The sequence below is a fragment of the Alosa sapidissima genome, chromosome 10 (genome assembly GCF_018492685.1).
Source record: "Alosa sapidissima isolate fAloSap1 chromosome 10, fAloSap1.pri, whole genome shotgun sequence".
Lineage (NCBI taxonomy): Eukaryota > Metazoa > Chordata > Actinopteri > Clupeiformes > Clupeidae > Alosa > Alosa sapidissima.
Window position 1 is genome coordinate 31,983,126 of NC_055966.1, and position 20,129 is coordinate 32,003,254.

Genomic DNA, 20,129 nt, shown 5'->3' on the forward strand with positions numbered 1-20,129 from the left:
AAGAAGCCAAGGCCGAAGGTAAGACACCGTCGTCCACACCAGTGCCATCTCTGACAGGCCAGAGTTTTGTTGAATTTTCTTTCTTTTCTCTCTCTGTGTTACACTTCCTCCTTTTCCACCCTTTTCATCTCTGTCTTGTCACTTGTTTACTTATATTATTATTATTTGTATCGTGCTGTTTACTTGTAGTGGGATTGAAATTTGGGGGCAGCCGTGGCCTACTGGTTAGCACTTCGGACTTGTGATCGGAGGATTGCCGGTTCGAACCCCGACCAGTAGGCACGGCTGAAGTGCCCTTGAGCAAGGCACCTAACCCCTCACTGCTCCCCGAGCGCCGCTGTTGTTGCAGGCAGCTCACTGCGCCAGGATTAGTGTGTGCTGAGTGTGTTTCACTAATTCACAGATTGGGATAAATGCAGAGACTAAATTTCCCTCACGGGATCAAAAGAGTATATATACTTATACTATACTTATACTTAAAAAACAAAAACTCAGTCTCAAACAAACTGCATTGAAACTGAATTGCCATCTGGCTTGGCCTTATACATCATAAATATTTACATATATTTAAATATTTAAAATATTGTGTGTACATTTTTACAATGTGGTTAATGGAAGATGAAAGCAAGATGGGATGGTGTGGTCCTTGCCTGTGTGAGCAGGGAATGAAATCAGGCAGGCCTCAGGACTGTTCAGGCGTGTTGTGGGAAAGCAGTGTGTCCTGAAAGGCTGTCATGTTTGATGATTGCCACAGGAGCCATGTGAAGTCGTAACTATCAAACGCCCAAGCACTCCCCGTGGTGAAGGCTGTGAGGTCTAGGCTCTGCCGGAGGCAACTGATAAGTGTGTATGTGTTTGCGGTTAGGTTTTTTCTCCCCTCCCCAACTAAGCCAGAGAGAGGAAGAGAGAGAGAGAGAGAGACTGACATCAGGAGGAATGAGAGAATGAGAAAGAAAGAGAAAGAGAGGAGGGGACTTATGAAAATGCACCTCACCTGTTATCACCTCGGGAGATATGTGAAGCTTTCCGGGCCTTTCCGCACTCTGCTTTGATACGCCACAGTCAACCCGTGCCGTTCGCCCGCCCTGTCCCCTGATAAGCTCAAGCCCATCAAAGCCAACAGTGACACAGAATCACAAACACCACCAGCACCACCCCTCCTCCCTAAACACACACACACACACACACACACACACACACAGAAGCGCAGAACACCTTTGGCAAAGACAAGACCTTGATTTAAGCAAATATCAAAGACTAGTTCTAGGCTCTGTGCATTACTGAAAATTGTGTACACTGTGGCATGTCCGTATCTAGGCTCTTTGCTGATATCCTATCTCTCAGTAGATAGATAGATAGATAGATAGATAGATAGATAGATAGATAGATAGATAGATACTTTATTGATCCCCAAGGGGAAATTTAAATTATAGTAGACATGTTCTACATGTACGGATCTACTTTTTCCTGGCTGTTCAGTTGGTTGGCTCGGTTGTTCACTGCTGATGTGTCTCTTTTGCTCAGATGGCAGAGGTTGGTTGCTGTTTATAATATGTATGAATTCATACTGTGATCAATAGGTTGCTTTGGAGAAAGGATGTCTGCTAAATGACTAAATATATAGTCAGAAAAGTATGTAATGATGTCACTGTTCTTTCATATGCGGCCCACTCATATCCTACTGTACCTGCCTACGCAACCTAGTCACAGACTCTCTTTCTCCTTCTCTCTTTCTCACACACACACACACACACACACACATTTTATATACTTTATTTGATTCCACTTTACAAGTCAAGTTACATTAGGAATCAAATCTTTTGAATAATCCAGTAGATTAAAGCAGTTCAGCAATTTATCATGAGTTTACAGATTCAAGGGAATAGGAAGCATCGTCTCTTCTAAATAAACATGCTTCCTATAATTGCTGATATGGAACAGTACTTCACTAGCTGCTTGGCCTTAGTTTTATATAGTCCCCCAATGCAAAGTCCACGGACCACCAACCTATGTACATGACCTAGGCTACCAAACACTAACACAATGAGCTGGCATTTGTATCCTAGGTTCTCAATGGCAGAAATCAAAAGCTAGTATTTGAGAGTTTTAGGTGCTAGGTTGTACTTTGTGGGGAGAACCTGAAGGCAGGCTTTTACACAGAAGGTAAGGATCTCCTCACCAATGGTGGCATTACTGTAGATGGTGTGTGACACAGATGGTCTGCGCAGGGCAGTTTGGCCAACTTTCTCTGGAGTTTTAAATTGGACCAGTACTCCATGTTCTGGGCTCTCTGAATCTCCAAAAGAGTCTGCCTTGCTGTTCTTGGCTGGAGCAGTTGAGTGGTGTTGTTGTGATGTAGAGTTGCCTCAACAGTGACTGATGGGTCCCACACACACGCACATACACACACACACACGCACGCACGCACGCACGCACGCACGCACGCACGCACGCACACACACACACACACACACACACACACAACACACACACACACACACACACACACACACGTGTATACCAGTTTTTCTACACACTCCTACATACATTCCCTCAGTCTGCTTGAGCACTGTGCTCAGCTCCTAGTTAAATGCCCACCGTCTTGCAGAGGGCAGTGTGTGAGTCACCGTTGTTATTCCGAGGACTCCCACTGGGGGCTTTGCCTTCTGGCCCACCCTCCTCTCGTTTTCCCTCACCGTATGCAGCCACAAACAGAGCGCCGAAACAAAGTCCATTAGGCACCACCATAATGGACTCAAATGGACGCCTGTGGAGAATCTGTTGTCTGAGGTGATTAACCTTCGTTGGCCTCAGTGAATGGCACTAACGCTTCCCTACTAGTGTGGGGCCGTATTTCTTTGTTAGCGTCCAGCTGGGATGACCTTTTAATGGGCTATTAATAAAGGTGGCATGAAGTAAGATCTGGCCGTCGATGACTATCTAAGAGATTTGGCGGTCTTAAAGGTTTTAAGCGGATTTTGAGTTTTCTTTGTTTTCTTCCAGGGTAAGGGTAATTCAGATTAGTGCCACTGCACGAATGTGGCTAATGCTTTGAATATCAATCTGGAAAAGTGTTTTTACATTGGTCTAGTTGATTAGTGGGTCAAGTTCAGTCCATAGATATTAGAAAGCTAGATGCCGCATTGGCTGTCAAGTTCTATTAGGTGGCATCGTAAACGCGGCCGACATATTGCTGAGGGCAACACCTTTACTGTCTATGGGCAACACTTGCCGGCAATCAGAGACACCTGTCTGATTTCCAGTCAGTCACATGCTCCTCCATTGGCCTCCGGTGATTGCTGCCCCCACCAAGATGGCGTCACTATTTACATACGATCTGGAGCCCAATGCGGTATCTAGCTTTCTAATATCTATGTCCACCTCTACCTCCTGTGACATTGCCTCATTTCCTGTGCCCTCAGGCCCAGCGGTGTTCAGGGAGAGGAAGAGGTCCAGGTCTCACAAGTTCCTGTGCCTTCGGGTGGGCAAGCCCATGAAGAAGACGTTTTTGTCCAACGCCAGCGCCTCCATGCAGCAGTACGCCCAGCGCGACCGCAAGCACGAGTACTGGTTCGCTGTCCCACAGGAGAGGTGAGCCGCGCCGTACACCCCTTATCACTCCGCGCCATACACCCCTGATCACTCCGCGCCATACACCCCTGATCACTCCCACAATTCACAGTCAAAAGCGCATGACGTGCTGAAACACTTCACCTGCTCTGTCTCCCCCACCATCATTGGAGGTGTGCTGGAGCAATGGTTGACATCACTTACCTGGTACACAACATCACTGTCTCAAAGTCTTTGGATAGAGACGTCTGCTATGTCCCTCCCACCACATGCGCTTTTCATTTTCAACCTGTCACGAGTACCTTTAAATCATTAGATCAAACCACTCACTAGACAGACTGCAAATTAAAGATGGCATAGAAAGGATAAACAGAGTATTTTACTCTTTATTCTGATGTTATGTGAGAGGCTCAGATGTTATTTTACAAGCCCATTTACAACCCTTTAATTAGGTAGGGGAATAAAATGTCCCATTAGCATATCTAGCTCCCCCTCATGCTTATCTGGCACCTACACAAATGATGAAGTGAGCTTTACACTGATTGGCTGCCTTGCAGACTGTTCACAACAGGCTCCAGTGACTTCTACCTGAATCTCCAACTGGAAGGGATAATGTAACATGAGGAGGTGGTGGGGAGCAGAGGGATGGTTTGGGTCACAGTGTTGTAGAAAAATTCTGATCAACCGAGTCAAACTCAGAATCATTTTGACAAAGCGAAAGAATACTGAAGAAGTGTAGCTTTAACGCTCACCTGAGCATTGGATCATGAAACAAGCTAACATACTCTGGCTGCTGTCCAGCCTTTATACCCCTTCAAGTCATCCTAGACTGGACACACTCTGGCTTTCTCACCACCTATGTTAATAGATAGCTGACCAGGTTACATATGGTACTTCACCTTTGCCTTCTCATCCTGTTATTCATACATTCTTTAGGTTGTGCCATTCTTTAGGTTTTGCTTACATTTCCTGGCACCAAACCTTATCTATGACATTTTCTGCCAGGTCTGCTCTTTCACTTAAACCAGTCTTCGCATACACTAATGATACTACATACTTCAGTTTCACAAAAAAATGATATTACACAAAATAAAGATACTTAAAAGATACTATAACAGTCTGTGTCTATGCCATAGTCACGAGTCAAGGATTGTTCAGATTTTAGTGGTCATTTCAAAGTCCGAGATTTGCACAGGGGGAATCAACCATGTTTCTGGTTCAGGATAGCTTAGTGGCCATGCACTAAACTATCCTTATTCAACAAATCAAAGGTAAAAAACACATCTAAGGTTATATATATGTTTAAGTTCTAAGACACACAATTAAACAAAGAGACATTTTCAATAAGGAAGGATGCCAGGAAGAAGCACACTGCTTGTTGAATGTTCCCTCTTGTGCATTCTGCTTTTACTTTGTTTATTGTTGAAAGACCTTCCCTGCCACCACACATTCCTCTTCCCTGAAGCATCTCCCAACTGCTTGGAATGCTTACGATAGTGGATCTCCCCTGCCTGGTTAAAGTAATTCTATATTGGTGTCACACTGGAATAAGTCATTGGGGCTGTCTTTGTCAGTGGCTGTCCAGTAGAAAGAGCTTCTGCCACGTCAGCCGTTTCATTCTGTTGACTGTATACCCCCCTCCACACCCTCATCAGAGAGTGTCAGTGCAGGCTGTCCTAGCCCTCCATCAAGGCCATAACATTTGTTTTCTTAGTAAATTAATTCTCAACGAGCAAACAGATTAATTCAATTTTGGGCCGTGCTGGAGAGACGCATGCTTCAGACCAGAAATAGACAGAATCTGTCACAGCCTTGTTGTCAGTTCGCCGCTGCCCACACAGTGCTGTCTTTGTTTCCCGCTGGACAGAGGAAGAATATGACTCTTTCTTGCCCCTTTCGCTGAAAAGGGCAGTCTTACTTTTTTTTTTTTTCTAGACGGCTCAAGATTCTTTGCCTCTTCTGTGTTTCCCAAGCTGAGAACCAAAGAGGGTTCACAAATATGCATGCTCGCCTTTTAGCTTGATGTCTTTACAAAAAAGCATTTCACACTGAGTGCCTTTTTTGAATCAACCCAGGATTGGATAAAGAGCGGCAAGTACTTGCCCTTCTGCAGCTCTTTGTAGATTAACACAGTCAACACTATATATATTTATTTGTATATAACTGTACTCAAGTGTCCACAACATTCTTTATGGATGTGCATGGATGCATGCGGGTGTGCGAATCTACGAGCTCCAATGTGCACGTGCCTGAAGTAGCAGGCGGCGGCCATGTCACCGTGCCGTGCGGTCTGTCTCTCCACCGCAACGCAGTGCAGACCGCTCCGCTCTGCTCCTCCCTGCTGCATGACCTAGTTGAGTGGCGACCCGGAAGATCAGCGGCGAGTATCATGACAATGGAGGGGGCCGAGCGCGGCCGAGATGAAAGAGTCTGTCCGAGGCTCTCGACAGCTCAGGGCTCAGGCTCCGGTGGTCCGGCCCAGTCGCATGGTGACACAGCCAAGGTGCCTGCTGTCCGCCTGCTCTGCATCACCCTCACCACTCTCTGCTGTTGCTCTGGCAACGGATGGCTTCTCGTCCCCGATACGTGTGCCTTGAGCGGAAGACTGATATTCTGGCATATTATGACTCTAATGTGGAGCTCTCAATATTGTTTCCTGACCTGTTAAATATTGGCTTCAGCTCAGATATGATGATGTATACAAACATACAGTATCTTGTATTAAGATATTCTACATATCTTCTATTTAAGATATTTTACATGAGAAATGTGGATTTTGTTAACCTGTCATATTGAGATTTTATGCTGTATTATATAAACACACTTTGGGAATGAGTAGTACTGTAAGAGACTTACTGAAATCCATTTATATATATATATATACTGTTATAATGTACTGTACATTAACTTCAGTCATCTCTAGCTCAAGCATCACCATCACCATGTTCTAACAGCAGTCATCACTATCACCATGTTCTAACAGCAGTCCTCACTATCACCATGTTCTCACAGCAGTCCTCACTATCACCATGTTCTAACAGCAGTCATCACCATGTTCTAACAGCAGTCATCACCATGTTCTCACAGCAGTCCTCATTATCACCATGTTCTAACAGCAGTCATCACCATGTTCTAAAAGCAGTCATCACTATCACCATGTTCTAACAGCAGTCCTCACTATCACCATGTTCTAACAGCAGTCCTCACTATCACCATGTTCTAACAGCAGTCATCACTATCACCATGTTCTAACAGCAGTCATCACCATGTTCTAACAGCAGTCATCACTATCACCATGTTCTAACAGCAGTCCTCACTATCACCATGTTCTAACAGCAGTCATCACCATGTTCTAACAGCAGTCCTCACTATCACCATGTTCTAACAGCAGTCCTCACTATCACCATGTTCTAACAGCAGTCATCACCATGTTCTAACAGCAGTCCTCACTATCACCATGTTCTAACAGCAGTCCTCACTATCACCATGTTCTAACAGCAGTCCTCACTATCACCATGTTCTAACAGCAGTCATCACCATGTTCTAACAGCAGTCATCACTATCACCATGTTCTAACAGCAGTCCTCACTATCACCATGTTCTAACAGCAGTCCTCACTATCACCATGTTCTAACAGCAGTCCCTCTCCACCCCATCTTGTGTGTCCTCCAGGACGGACCACCTGTATGTTTTCTTTATCCAGTGGAGCCCCGACATGTATGGCGACGGCCTCGGAGGCATGAGCCAGGAGCCGGGCTTCATGGTGGTCAAGAAACTGGAGGAGTCCGATGGTGCCGAGGAGCAGAAGGAGCAGGCCTCCACCACCGACGCCTCCGACAGCAAGGAGTGGGAGGTAAGGCCCCCACGTCACATCCTCCTGCTGACCACGCCAAAGACCTTTTAGCACTGTTCAGTCTGCCGAGTGTGTTTTAGCCTGTGTGTATGTTTCTCATGTGTAATACTGTTACTTTCTTTAGTGTTGTGTGCCTATTAAACTTGTGTTCACTGTGACAGTTTAATATTGTTTTATGGTGGTGATTGTGTTTTTCGCACCTGTTTTCAAGTCTGTGTGTGTAGTTTTGTTATGTGCACTGAATTTATTGCATTGTTGCTGTTTGTTGTTGTCATCAGTGTTATGTGTTTTTTCTTTAGCCAGGTGTCGTTGACGCTCGCTATGCTGTTTGACCTGCACTTCATCTCTTCTTATGTTCACATGTGTTGTGTCAGAGCTCCGTAGTCTTTGGTTGATGTCTCACAATTAGATCAGATAGTGTGCACTCCGCTCTGTCAAATCCCAGTCTCTGTTCCAGTGTGTTTCTTTAACAGTGAGCTTGCTGCTGCTGTGTTTTGCATGACTGTGCAACAGTGGGTCTTTTTTACAAGAAAGCAACAAATACATGTATGCGATTTATGCATGCATGATATATATTCAATTTTTTTTCCCTTGTACAGTGTGGAGCCATACTTTTTCAATGTGAAACCAACAGATAGTGCTATATCTATTAATATCTATTACATAGATGGCATTATTTGGTTGGTATATCTTGGTGTTGAAAATGTGTTGAATGTCAGGTTGTTTAATATGACTTGAGTGCTGGCATGAGTAGAGAGTAAATGAGTCTTGTGTTTAGGGTTAAAAAGTTTGATATTCATTTGTAATATCAAATGAATGAAAGGGTGCCAAGTCAATATGTTGTTTGTTGGATATTATGGTGATTGGCAAAACTTCTTGAAAGTATAGCCTACAGTGTAACTTTAAGAAGGACGCTAAAGTTGCTAGTCGCATGTAAAATGATATACAAACCCAAAGTTAGACGTCTGTTAAAGACAGGTGATGATGTGGTTGTGAGTTGTGGTTGTAAGGTTGACATAGCGCCGTGCCATGCAATGCAAACTTCTACAACTGAAACGTATTTGTATGGAGTATGCATTCGCGCTTGTCATACGCATTTAAGGTCGAGTGGTATGTTTTTATTGCCGTGACGTTTTAAACTTGTGTGCAGGATAGATAAGGGCGTTAACCGAGTCTAGGGCATGACTTGCATGTCAAGATATCATGTCAAAAAGGATGTCAAGATTGTCGTCAAATCATATTATGGTACATTGTACAATTACTGTGTTTTCTTAAGAAACTGAATTTCATACGTGCATTTTTGAATGCAAATGTTCGTGCGCCTGGCGTTGAGTAGCCTATTGATGGGGAAAGCTGGGGGTCTGCGTCTTTAAATGGGCATACAGTGGGAAAGACCGATTACAGATCTACACCAATAGAATATTGCCATATTCATGTCCAGGCGTTCTATTGGCTGTCTCTGCTGTCAGCCAATTTCAGTGAAGACCCTGAAAAACACATTTCTACTTTGTTTGCTTGGCTGGATGTTTCGCGGTCCACCGTCTGTGCAAGTGGGAGTATTTCAAGAAACTGGAATGCCAGACTCGTCTCGTATCTGCCTCGCCCCGAAAAGACATGTTTTCCAGGAGGGTGAAGGAAGCAAATCAGCTGACTCCTAAGTACAAATATGTACGTTACCTTGCTAAAACAGTAGCTGATACTCTAGTCTTGTTGATTAGCCAGTCAGCTGTTATTAGCATTCTCGGCTAACTTTAACCATCAACCGAATGGCAATCCATCCAGTCGTAACGCTAGCCGAGAAGCTGTTCACTTGTGTGTTGTTAAACCTTGCCAAAGCGAATTCCAGTAGCTAATCCTGCGCTTGATGTTTGGTTCAGTGCCTCTGTTACGCACACATGACTTTGGCCGGTTGTTGACTTGTGGAAGTGGACTGGCAAACTGCGGTTGTAGCTAACCGATTAGCTGTCGTTTGATGGTGATTTTAGAGGGGACATGTGGATTAGTTGACACGTTGAACCGGTGTCCTTGCAACAGTGACCTGAAGGCCCGCGACCTGCTAGCCCAAACATTTCAGGGTAGAAGTTAAATGTACACAAGTGAAGATTTAACGACACGATAGTAAAATGTTGTAATACTTCCAAAATTGTCTTATTTGGCACAATTTGTGCTTTACCTGATTCATGTAATAGGGTGATTCTGACCTTGTGTTAACCAGATGTTTACTGTTTTGAAAGGGTAGGTAGGTATGTGTCTGGTCATATTACAAAGACATAACAAACATCTAGCCATATTTTTAACTCAGGTCTGTTTATTATAATTCCCTTTCAAATTAGTTTATTTGATTGATCCAACAACGTAGCCTAATTAGTAGCCAAAATAGTTTATTTGATTGATCCAACAACGTAGCCTAAGTCTTTCTAACAGGTCATTGTTTTTCAACTAGCTTAACTGTAAGTTAACGTGGTAATATGAGAATCATCCCAACTAAACCATAAAGCTTAAGGATTTTGTCTTCGTGTGGAAAATGTAGCTCACTGTCAGTGAATCTTTATTTTGCGCTGCCAGTCTAGTGTTCCGCTTTGTTTTGGTGACAGTTGACGTAGCGAACAGCAAAGTCTGAGCTGACCTGTCTCCGCAGCTTCCCTTGCGGACAGAGGAAAGAAGTAGCATATGCATTTTTCATGATGGTGTCCTGATTACCGTTTCTTCTGAATTATTGACAAATGTAAAGTGGCAACTTGTTTGCCCGAAAGTCTTATTTACACTCAAAAACTAATAGACACCAGAGTTGTTACTGGTCTGACTAATGTGTCAAATACTGTTAAATACATCCGGTGATTTTTCTCAACTATGAGGTCACACATTACCCTGAAATATCTTTTATTTCTGTAGAGCTTTGTAATATAATTTAATGTGGCTTAAATACAATGCTTTGTGGCTTTTGCAAACCTCTGCTATTGCTGTAAGCTATTCTGAAGGGTCGTTTTAAATCTCTGGATTCTTGAGATGTGGCTGATGTTGCTCAGTGCTTACATAAGCCTCACTGCTACAGAATGGTTCTTGGTAAAGTTCATTATTGATGTGTATTCGACTCAAGAAGTGCTGAGAAAAGCCTAGGTTATTTGTTGCAGACCTCCCTGTGAAGTGGAGTTAACGGTGTGCTCAGCTGTGTTTTTAGGCCAGCATTTATCAAACTTGGAGGCTAATTTAACCCAAAGTGGATTTAGTAGATACTTGGTGTTTGCCTCTATTCAGATGTGGAAGATGTGCTCTAAGGGCCTAAGCCAATGTCAAAGTTGTGCTTCGGTTGACTTTTCAGGCCAAGGGCCCCTTTGCTGATAGATACCTAATTGGGGGCAGCCGTGGCCTACTGGTTAGCGCTTTGGACTTGTAACCGGAGGGTTGCCGGTTCGAACCCCGACCAGTAGGCACGGCTGAAGTGCCCTTGAGCAAGGCACTTAACCCCGAGCGCCGCTGTTGTTGCAGGCAGCTCACTGCGCCGGGATTAGTGTGTACTTCACTTCACTGTGTGCTGAGTGTTTTTCACTAATTCACGGATTGGGATAAATGCAGAGACCAAATTTCCCTCACGGGATCGAAAGAGTACTTACTATACCATTGAGGCCTATGACACTGACTGACTAACTGAAACTGACTTATCGTATAGAAGAAATGTGTTGCCTTTCAAACCAGGCCAGCAATAATGTGTATGACAGCCTATTGTGTCATGTTGCCTAAAACCAGGTTGTAATAGTATACAATGTTAAGACATGCATTAAAATGATTATTGACAGATATGTATGATATATATCCACTAAAGTCCAGCACTAGGTTTAATTCACGAATGTACGAGAAACTGTGCCTTTTAGGGCTTTTCCCTCTAGTTAGTTTGTTTTGGGCTGAGATTTTTGATGGTTGTGGTCAGATTGTTATGTTCTGGGTCTGACCGATAACTGTGGCCCAACCTACACAAATGAACCAAACCAGGAGGTCAAATTCAGTTCAACTGGCTAAGGCCTATAGGTGTGAAAGCACTGTAAGCTTGTAAGGGGATGAAAACATTCAGTCAGCAGTCAAAAAAATAGACTACTCTTGGTATTATGCGATATGTATCCACAGGCTTCTTTTCACTTGTCATGGTGTGAGATTAGTGAGAGGTTTGCTTGCACAGTCATGCAAAACACACACTCAAGCCTCACTCACTCGCGTGCCTCAGTTGCACGGTGCCCTCCTTTCAAACAGTCCCAAACGGGGATTGATATCTGGAGATGCACATGGATCTCAGAGCTGGAGGATGCAGAGCTTTAGCCTGCCCAGGATCTCTTTTTTCCCCCCTCCTCTCGCTTGCCTCTCGTCTCTTCTCCTCTGCATCTTCTCTGCCCATCCTCGTCTCCTCCATCTGACACACAGGTCACTTCCTCTTCCCCCAGGTAGTGTCGCTGACTGAGTACCACCGGCGGATTGACGCCCTAAACAGCGAAGATCTGCGCGCCCTATGCAAGCGGCTCCAGGTGCTCAGTGCGATGGCCACCCCTCTCTAGGCTCGCTTGTAGACACACACCCTTCAGCCTTTCAACACACACAGGTCCCATGGCGGACCCATGCTAAGAGCCCCGAGAAACACTTGTTTTTGTGGCGTTTTTTCCAACATTTTCCCCAATAGCTTTATGCCATTGGGAGATCTGCTCTTTAGGCCAGTCATTCAGTCACCTCCTAGCAAGTCTGGTCTCCAAGTTAGACTGACCATTGTGAGCTCTCTGGTGACTGAGGCTTGCCCGGCACCCATTCTCCCTGTCTGGCAGTTTTTTAATTAAAATGAGGGAATTTTGGCTCAACGGTCATGGTACTTCCCTTCCCTCTGTTGCCACGATACCTGTTTGGAGGTGGGCAGGGTGTTGGGTCCTGGGGAGGGGTGGGGTGGGTGGGGGGTGTTGATGGTCTTGAGGTATAGATGAACGGTGCGGAAGTTAGAAATGCATCGATGAGTGGCTGAATTGTTTGCTGAAGACAATGCTGGTAATTCAAGCAAGCGCTGGGTAACTTGAGCGCGCCACAGGGCACACAGGGCTGAGCGCCTAAAGCGCTTCCCTGCTCTCGCCAAACCGCTCAGGCTAGACACGGAGCCTAATCCTGGGGTGCTTAACCTTTTGGTTTGGTTGCCCATGCGTTTTCTTCAGCCAACATTCAGGGTAAACAGTAATTATGTTTCAATGCTTAGTCCTAACTATTAAAATGCTGAGCAACCCTATATCTAGACTGAAACGTATAAACTTTAGACTGATTTTTTTTTTTCTTCTCAAAGTTGCTCCATTACAACATGGGAGGCTATTTTGCATCTAGTTTCCATTTCTTCCACGGTGCCAGCATTTGCATTTGTTTAGTATCTTGCTGCGGTCCTGGTTTCACTCCCTTTTTGAATAAACAAATGCACACAAATTCAAGAGAGGACACATTTTTAAACGAACCATTATTGACCACTCTCGGACTAAACAATGGAGAAGGTAGGCTGCTCCGGCCTGTAGGACCCTGTACTTAGAAAGATTACCATATTTATTTCCCTCCGATTATTTTTAGCGGCTTAGTTGTAATTCCAGTTACTGTAGCTAGTTAGAAGTCTAAATAGGAAGAAATATATGCACTGTTTGCTATTCCTTGTGTGTACGTGTGTCGTGTACTGACCGCTGATCTCTCTCTCTAGATTACCACCAAGGAGGAGGTGAACTCGAACCATGGTGGCTCCATCACTGCCACCCTGGAGCCAGAGACGTTCAGACCTAACCTGAGCGAGGACAGTGACCTTCTGGAAGGCGACCAGATTGAGAAGGTACCCTTCATTCCCAATGCAACATGGCAAAGCACCACAGATACAAGGGGAGGGGGGGTGCAGAACAGCAGCCAGAGGTGCCATTTTTGTTTACATTGTGTGCCTGCCTGAGTCTTAGACAACAATTGCTGAATAAGGGATTACATACAAGCTCTTTTCGTTCCTTAAAGCTATACTATAGTTCAGGTATTTTTGATGTCTGTAGAGCTCCCCCCAGAGTCGCGATATATTTATATTTAACTCTAATGTTGTAAATAGCCCACTCGTGGCTTGTTCCCCCTGTACACAATGCAAATGCTTTTGTTGTGGAGGTGAAGGATTAACAACAGGCAAAAAATATCTCCAAAGAGCTATATCTACTGACAAGGTAATGTTTCACGATTCTCGCGAGATGTCTTCAGGCCGCCACTCTTGAAGTTGTATGGCTGGTTCTCTTGTTAGCGACTCGGTATGGCTGTGCTGTATGGTTATTTCATGTTTGTTTACCATCAAATTGGCTTCGTAAAGGTTATATTAAGGTGAAAATCTTGCATAGTGTACCTTTAATTTTCCACATTTCTCTAATATGAACAGTCCCTTGACCAGTGTGCTTCAAAGTTGCCCTTTGACATTTCAGTTCAGCTGTGCTCTGTTATCCATGAGATTTACAGGAAGTATCGCGGGAAGTACCACAGGCTGTGGGAAGCAGCTTGAATAAGACTGGGCTAATCCTCTGGGTAAAGACCTTTTGTAGACCAGTTTTGCATTAGGTGCCAATGCCCCAGGATTTCCATGTGCCCTAGTCCTCTGTGTCTGGCAAATCACTAAAGCGCTTTCAATAAGGCGTCGTAATCTGATGGATTCAAAGGGAATGCTGTGCAAGCTGTGGACTCGGGATAAAGCAAGCCAGAGAAGGGTGGCTGTGTGGGTGGATAGGTGGTGGTGTTGTTGTTGTTGATGTGTTAGTCACTGTTGCAAAATTCATGCGGGGTCATACAGGTATCTCTCTAGCCTGAAGTTTGCCCATGTGGAAAGGTCAACAACACTGACAGTACTGTAATTGCCCATTGATAGTGCTACCTTGTCTGACCAGGGCACTATTCATGTGGTTTCGTGATGAACCAGAGGGCTGTACTACAAAGTGGGGGGAGGTAAGTGGCAAACTTTGGGAGTGACCGCTGATTTCTAACACTGCCCTGAGCAGCTATTGTTTTAAAGTAATGTGTTGCTTTGAGATCAGCGGTTACTCCTGAAGTTACCTGGGTAAGCCAGTAACCTTGCTTCAAATTATACCCCTCTGTCAAGTTAACTCAAGTCGTAAATATTTGAATAGGAGAGGCCAATGGCCCAATTCTCTTAGCAGACGGACTCTTTTAGGAGGTTTACTGCTTACTCTTAGGTAACTTTACCAGGCGTGTCACTAAGCTACATGCTAGGAGTAGCCCTCAAATGTGTCTCTTCTCGCTGTTTACTTCACTCCCTCTGTCCTTCTGTGATGTGTAGCTGGCCAAGCACCTCCCGCCCAGGACCATTGGCTACCCCTGGACACTCGCCTACAGCACCTCCAAGCATGGCATGAGCATAAAGACCCTGTACAGAGTCATGCAAGGCCTGGACACGCCTGTGCTGCTGGTCATCAAGGACGCCGACGGCACGGTCAGTCAATCATCAGTGTAAAGATTTAAGCGCCAATTTCATATGACGCAGCTGTGTAAGGACTGAATTCAGTTGTTCTGAATATTCACTGTTTGGATGCATTCTATCAAAATATTTGTTCCAATGTTTGCTCAAGTGTCCATCAGTTTGCTGTTAATGCTAAATGATGTAATTCTGTCCGAGTCGTAAAGTGCAGTGTAAGGTGTTGCCATTCGCTTAGCCTAACATTTCTAGGAGGCGTCTGGCAGAGGAGATTTTATTGTGCCAAGTCTCTTTGGAGCTCTTTGAGACTCTCCAAGATTATGGTTACACAGGAAATATTTGGCATTTATTTTTAGAACTGAGGTTTGCAGTATCAGTTTCCCTGCAGTCTGACTTAATAATCTGCCTGTTGTGTCGTAGGTGTTTGGTGCCCTTGCGTCAGAACCCTTTAAGGTCAGTGAGGGCTTCTACGGAACAGGAGAGACCTTTCTCTTCACCTTCCATCCAGAATTTGAGGTAATGTATGTCTGCTGGTGATGTTGAGACCATATTGAGTACTGTAGTACACTACTTTTTTTTTTTTTTTAAACGTGGGTCCTTGTGTGGTTAGGACATCACTGGTATTTTCTGTCAGAAAAAAAAATAACTTCTTCGAAAGCAGTATTGAATTGTTTGAAATAATCTAATTTGTTAAAGCTTTTATAAGAATTATCTGTAGCAATAGTGGATGTCTCACATCCCCCGAGTAAATAGACCATTATTAGGATCCAAGCTCAGTAGTGTGTGCTTTGAGATTCTTTGAATATTGTAAATATAAGACACAGCTAGTTTTTGTGCCATTCTTATAGAAATGGATACTTACGGCCTCTACACACAGCTGCGTGCGTTGCAGTGCTGGAGACGCATCCTATTCACTTTACATGGGTCACGTCATCCGTTGCCGAACTGAATTGTGGGTCTGTTGCGTCGCGTTTCTCCCGTCGCTCGCGTTGAGAAGTTCAGCTGTTGCTGCACCGACAGACGGCACCGGCCAATCAAGCCAATCGACAGACGGCACCAACCAACCAAAGCATTTAATGCTTGCCCTATGTCCACAGTATCTGACTGTCCATCTCTCAGTGCGTTCACATTATAGTGGCCTGTCCGTAAGAGCTTTGTGTATTTACAGTTAATTTCACATGAAGCTTTCCTCTATGGCTGTGCGGGAATGGGCAGTGGTCAAGTGACTAAAATATGTGCTCTTAAGAAGTCGCCCCTCTGCTACTGTGAATAGCAGCAAAGTAAAGAGATTTTGCACATTCCTCATCTATCCTAGGGAAGTGAGTCGGTGACCATTGGGACTGCTGGCTTCTTGACCAGTGCTTTAAACTAATAATCATGAACCTACCCTATCGCTGTGTTCCTCTAGGCATACAAGTGGACTGGAGATAACCTTTTCTTCATCAAAGGAGATATGGATTCCTTGGCATTTGGAGGAGGAAGGTGAGTAAACCTGATGGAAAATTGTCTTGCACCTGAAGGGGGCTAAATGATTCAGCAGGTTTTGTTGTTTTTTTGTCAGTTATTTACCCTTGTGCAGAAAGACCAAAAACTATGCATACAATTAGGTAAAATAAGTGTTATTGCCAATAGAAAAAGGGACAGCCATGGTAGTCTTGTTGGCCTGCTTTGTACTGTACTGTATTTCTTGTTTTGTGCAGTGGGGAGTTTGGCTTGTGGCTGGACGGAGACCTGTACCATGGCAGAAGCCACTCCTGCAAGACCTTCGGGAACCCCATGCTCTCGCAGAAGGAGGACTTTGTAGTGCAGGACATTGAGATCTGGTCTTTTGAGTGACCGTTCGGCGGGTGGTGCGGCTTGGGTTTAAGGGGAGGGTACGCCGAAAGAGAGGGGAGCGCGGAAGGCCTCAGCGCTCCTCAGCGAATGGCAGCGTCCTAAACTGTACTGCACATCCCCTTTGGCTCCCAAGAAGCCTGTTAAAGGAAGCATAACGTCACTATGCTTGTCGTCCGTTATTATTTCCTCCTGCATCTTAACACAGGGCTTTTCTTCGTGCAGTTACTTTATATCATTGTTTTTCTCTTCGTGTGTAAGCGTTTCGTTCAAGCTTCAGGGAGGTGTCAAGAGCAGAGAGGGGAGTTTTTTTTGAGAGGAGTTTTTTGTGGGGAGGGAAGGGGGGGCTTTAACAAAGCCCGGCTAGCTGTCAGCCATCTTGCAAAGCAGCATGGGTAGGGGTTGCTGCTGGTGCACTTTGAGACACCGTGCAGAGGCGATAGTGGCAAGTGTGTTTTTAAGACGGATCGGAGTACGAACTGCTGTAGTCTAGAGGCGGAGACCGAAACCAGGAAGCACCAGGTTGGTCCTCCCTTTGGGTCGAGGATTTAGGACGTCACTAATGCAATGTTGATGTGCGTGGAGGAGGCTAAACAAGCAAGAAAAAAAAAACCTTTGATCTTTAGAGGAACATCACAGGCTAAGGGGAGGGGATTGGGAACCTCAGCAGGAACAGTGGGTGAACTGCGGAACCACGGAACCGCATAGAGCAAGTGTACCGTTCACAGCTCCCATTTCTTCTGAGGCACCGAGGGTGAGAAAAAGAGATGATGATGACGATGATGATGATGATAAAGTGTCGTGAAGTTGTAGTCTTTTTTTGTTGTCCATCATCATAGCACACACAAGTGTCCAAAGCACATACGTAGCTCTTAACCAGAATTATCCATCGTTGTAATGTTCTGTTAAGTGGGTGTACATGTGAGTTCAGTCAACGCAAGCCTCTGTTCGGGGGCCCGAGCGTGCTGTTTGTAGACAGTAATGTGTCGCAATAGATTTGTGGAATATGCAAAATTACTGTCCTGTGACCTCAGATAATCCAGGCGGGCACTTGGTCTGCCTGTTTTATTGTTGTTCTTTCAGAGAGAACTTGTAAAGCTTTTAACGTCTTGATAACAACTGCTTTTCTGGGTATCATTTGAAAAGCCTGAGGCGTGTTTGATTTTTTTTTTCTTCTTTTTTTTTTCTTTTTTTTCAGGAATATATTACAGAACCATATATGATTATATATAAATATATATAATTATATAATATATATAATTATATATATTATATATATGTTGCTGTTATGTGTGACGGTAATCTTTTTTGTGCTGACATTTCAGCTGTTACAATTACAAATATATTGTATATTACCCTGTACATTAATGTTTAAATAGTAGATTTGTTCCTATATATATAAATATAAATATATATATATATATACAAATATATATGACGTGTGGATTGGTGGGTTGCTTCTAGCACTTTAATCTAGTATAAGGCCAGGTTATTAGGATCTCTGTTAGCAGTAGCTGTACAGTAAATATCTATTTTTTGGTTTTGGTTATTTTTTGTTCATTTTTTCCAGTAGGTTCTAAAACATAATTGTCATTGTCAATTGAAGGCTGGCTGCTGGGATTTGGGAGAGGGGGTGGAGGGTGGAAGGTGAAACCACGTGTGGGGTGACGAGAAGAGAGGTGATGCTGAAGGTCATCCTGAAGGTCACTCTTGTCCTTAAGGGCATAGCAGCATTAGTTGTTGGGCCTGATCAATGGCAGGTTCCCAGGACTCCTCTGCGGGGTGACGACACAGGGATGTACATAACCTGTTGTGTCTCAGCAGCTGTCTACCCCTCTCTGGTCTTCCACATCAGTATTTGTGCTCTTGTGGAGTGACATAATTAACATGAATTTAAAGAGAATCCTTCTACTACTACTACTACTACTACTACTACTACTACTTCACCGGAATACAATGTAACAGTGATGTATAAATGACAATAAAGGCTAAATAAATTGTCTTAATCTGGAACGAGATGTTATTGAATGTTGGTGTTGTTGCTGTGCATCTACTATGAGCTGTTTGAGGGTTGTAGCTGACTGCTAAGAAAGAGGTATATTTCCCAAAAATATCCCTAGACAGGAGGATGGGATGATGTCAAAGGGAGTAGACACTTGTATAGATCAATTTATATTATTAAACATAATTTAATGTGAGCAGCTAGACAATGTCACAGATATTGCAGGCAACCATGAAGACCTAGCCTTAGTCATAATAACTAACTTCTGTGTAATATCTATTATTAATTGATTTTCATCCAAAAAAGACAACACAGAGATGTGGGAGATAATGGATAATAAATGAAAAAGACATAGAGACAATACTAGAGTAAAGTATATAGCCTAGTCATTTTTTTCTCTTTGGATGCAGTTGTGTCCCACAATGCATGATGAGACTCCGTACTGAAGACCCACTGGAGATTCCAGAGACCTGTCCTCTTAATTAACGGTGCATATTTTCATGTGCTAAAATTTTCCTGTGTGTTGTGTGCTATATCTGCAGAAGGGAAAAATAGTAATCTGTATTAGTTTCCACATACTTTCAGAGCATTTTTTTTAATTGTTGCATTGTACTGCCCCCTTGTGTTCGTTAGGTGTAACTAATATTACCTTGACTGCAGGTCAAATGTGTTCGTTAGGTTTAACTAATATTACCTTGACTGTGCAGGTTAAATGTTACTAGACTCCTTGTGTTCGTTAGGTGTAACTAATATTACCTTGACTGTGCAGGTAAAATGTGTTCGTTAGGTTTAATTAATATTACCTTGACTGTGCAGGTCAAATGTTACTAGATGTCCTGAAAAGTTATACAGTCATTCAAACACTTAACCTCACATGTCCGCAAGGTACTTTTAGATTAAGTGTGTTAAAAGAAGAAGAAAATTCCCGCTACCTATATCACCGCTGAACTCGGGCCCTCTGATTTACAGTAAGTTAAAAGTTCCATGTTGAATTGAAGGCCTAAGAGGTTAACAGGCTCTAACTGTTTCTATTGTGTCTGGAGAAGACATTTTATGGACCCTTTCAAGAGAGTTCCATTATCAGCATCATAGTTGGCCCCACAAGACTTCCTTTTTAACATTCCATATGTTATCTTAATGCAGAGGAAGTAGATTGGGGCCCAAATAGAACGTTCAAGCATTGTTTTTGTTTTTATTGTTGAAAGGATCTATAGGATACAAAGTTGCTCCTAATCAAACTGCCTTTGGCCTTTTTGACCCTAAACAAAACCTTGCAAATTAAGTCATCTGACCTTACAACAGTCTAGTTTGCTGTACACATCCTGTGAGACTGAAACATGAGTGGCCACTTTAAGCACCAGTGGACACTGATATCCGCTTACACATTAGGTCACCTTAAGAAATTCAGTTTTCAACAGGTCACATCTGAA

General features: G+C 43.8%; 1 protein-coding gene across 5 annotated transcripts in view; it reads left to right on the forward strand.

The window, feature by feature from the left end:
• Positions 1-18,698, forward strand: part of oxr1a (oxidation resistance 1a) — a 154,520-nt gene extending 135,822 nt beyond the window's left edge. For 3 of the 5 annotated variants that reach the window (XM_042106106.1, XM_042106107.1, XM_042106108.1), the window contains 9 exons: positions 1-18; positions 3,423-3,591; positions 7,243-7,423; positions 11,854-11,934; positions 13,122-13,247; positions 14,730-14,882; positions 15,285-15,380; positions 16,273-16,346; positions 16,565-18,698. The exon at positions 1-18 is cut by the window's left edge and continues 674 nt beyond it. In XM_042106106.1, coding sequence (XP_041962040.1) covers positions 1-18; positions 3,423-3,591; positions 7,243-7,423; positions 11,854-11,934; positions 13,122-13,247; positions 14,730-14,882; positions 15,285-15,380; positions 16,273-16,346; positions 16,565-16,700 — 1,034 coding nt within the window. In that variant the 3' untranslated portion in view covers positions 16,701-18,698. The other 2 variants (XM_042106109.1, XM_042106110.1) reach the window with 2 other exon arrangements.
• Positions 18,699-20,129: the final 1,431 nt, after the last annotated feature.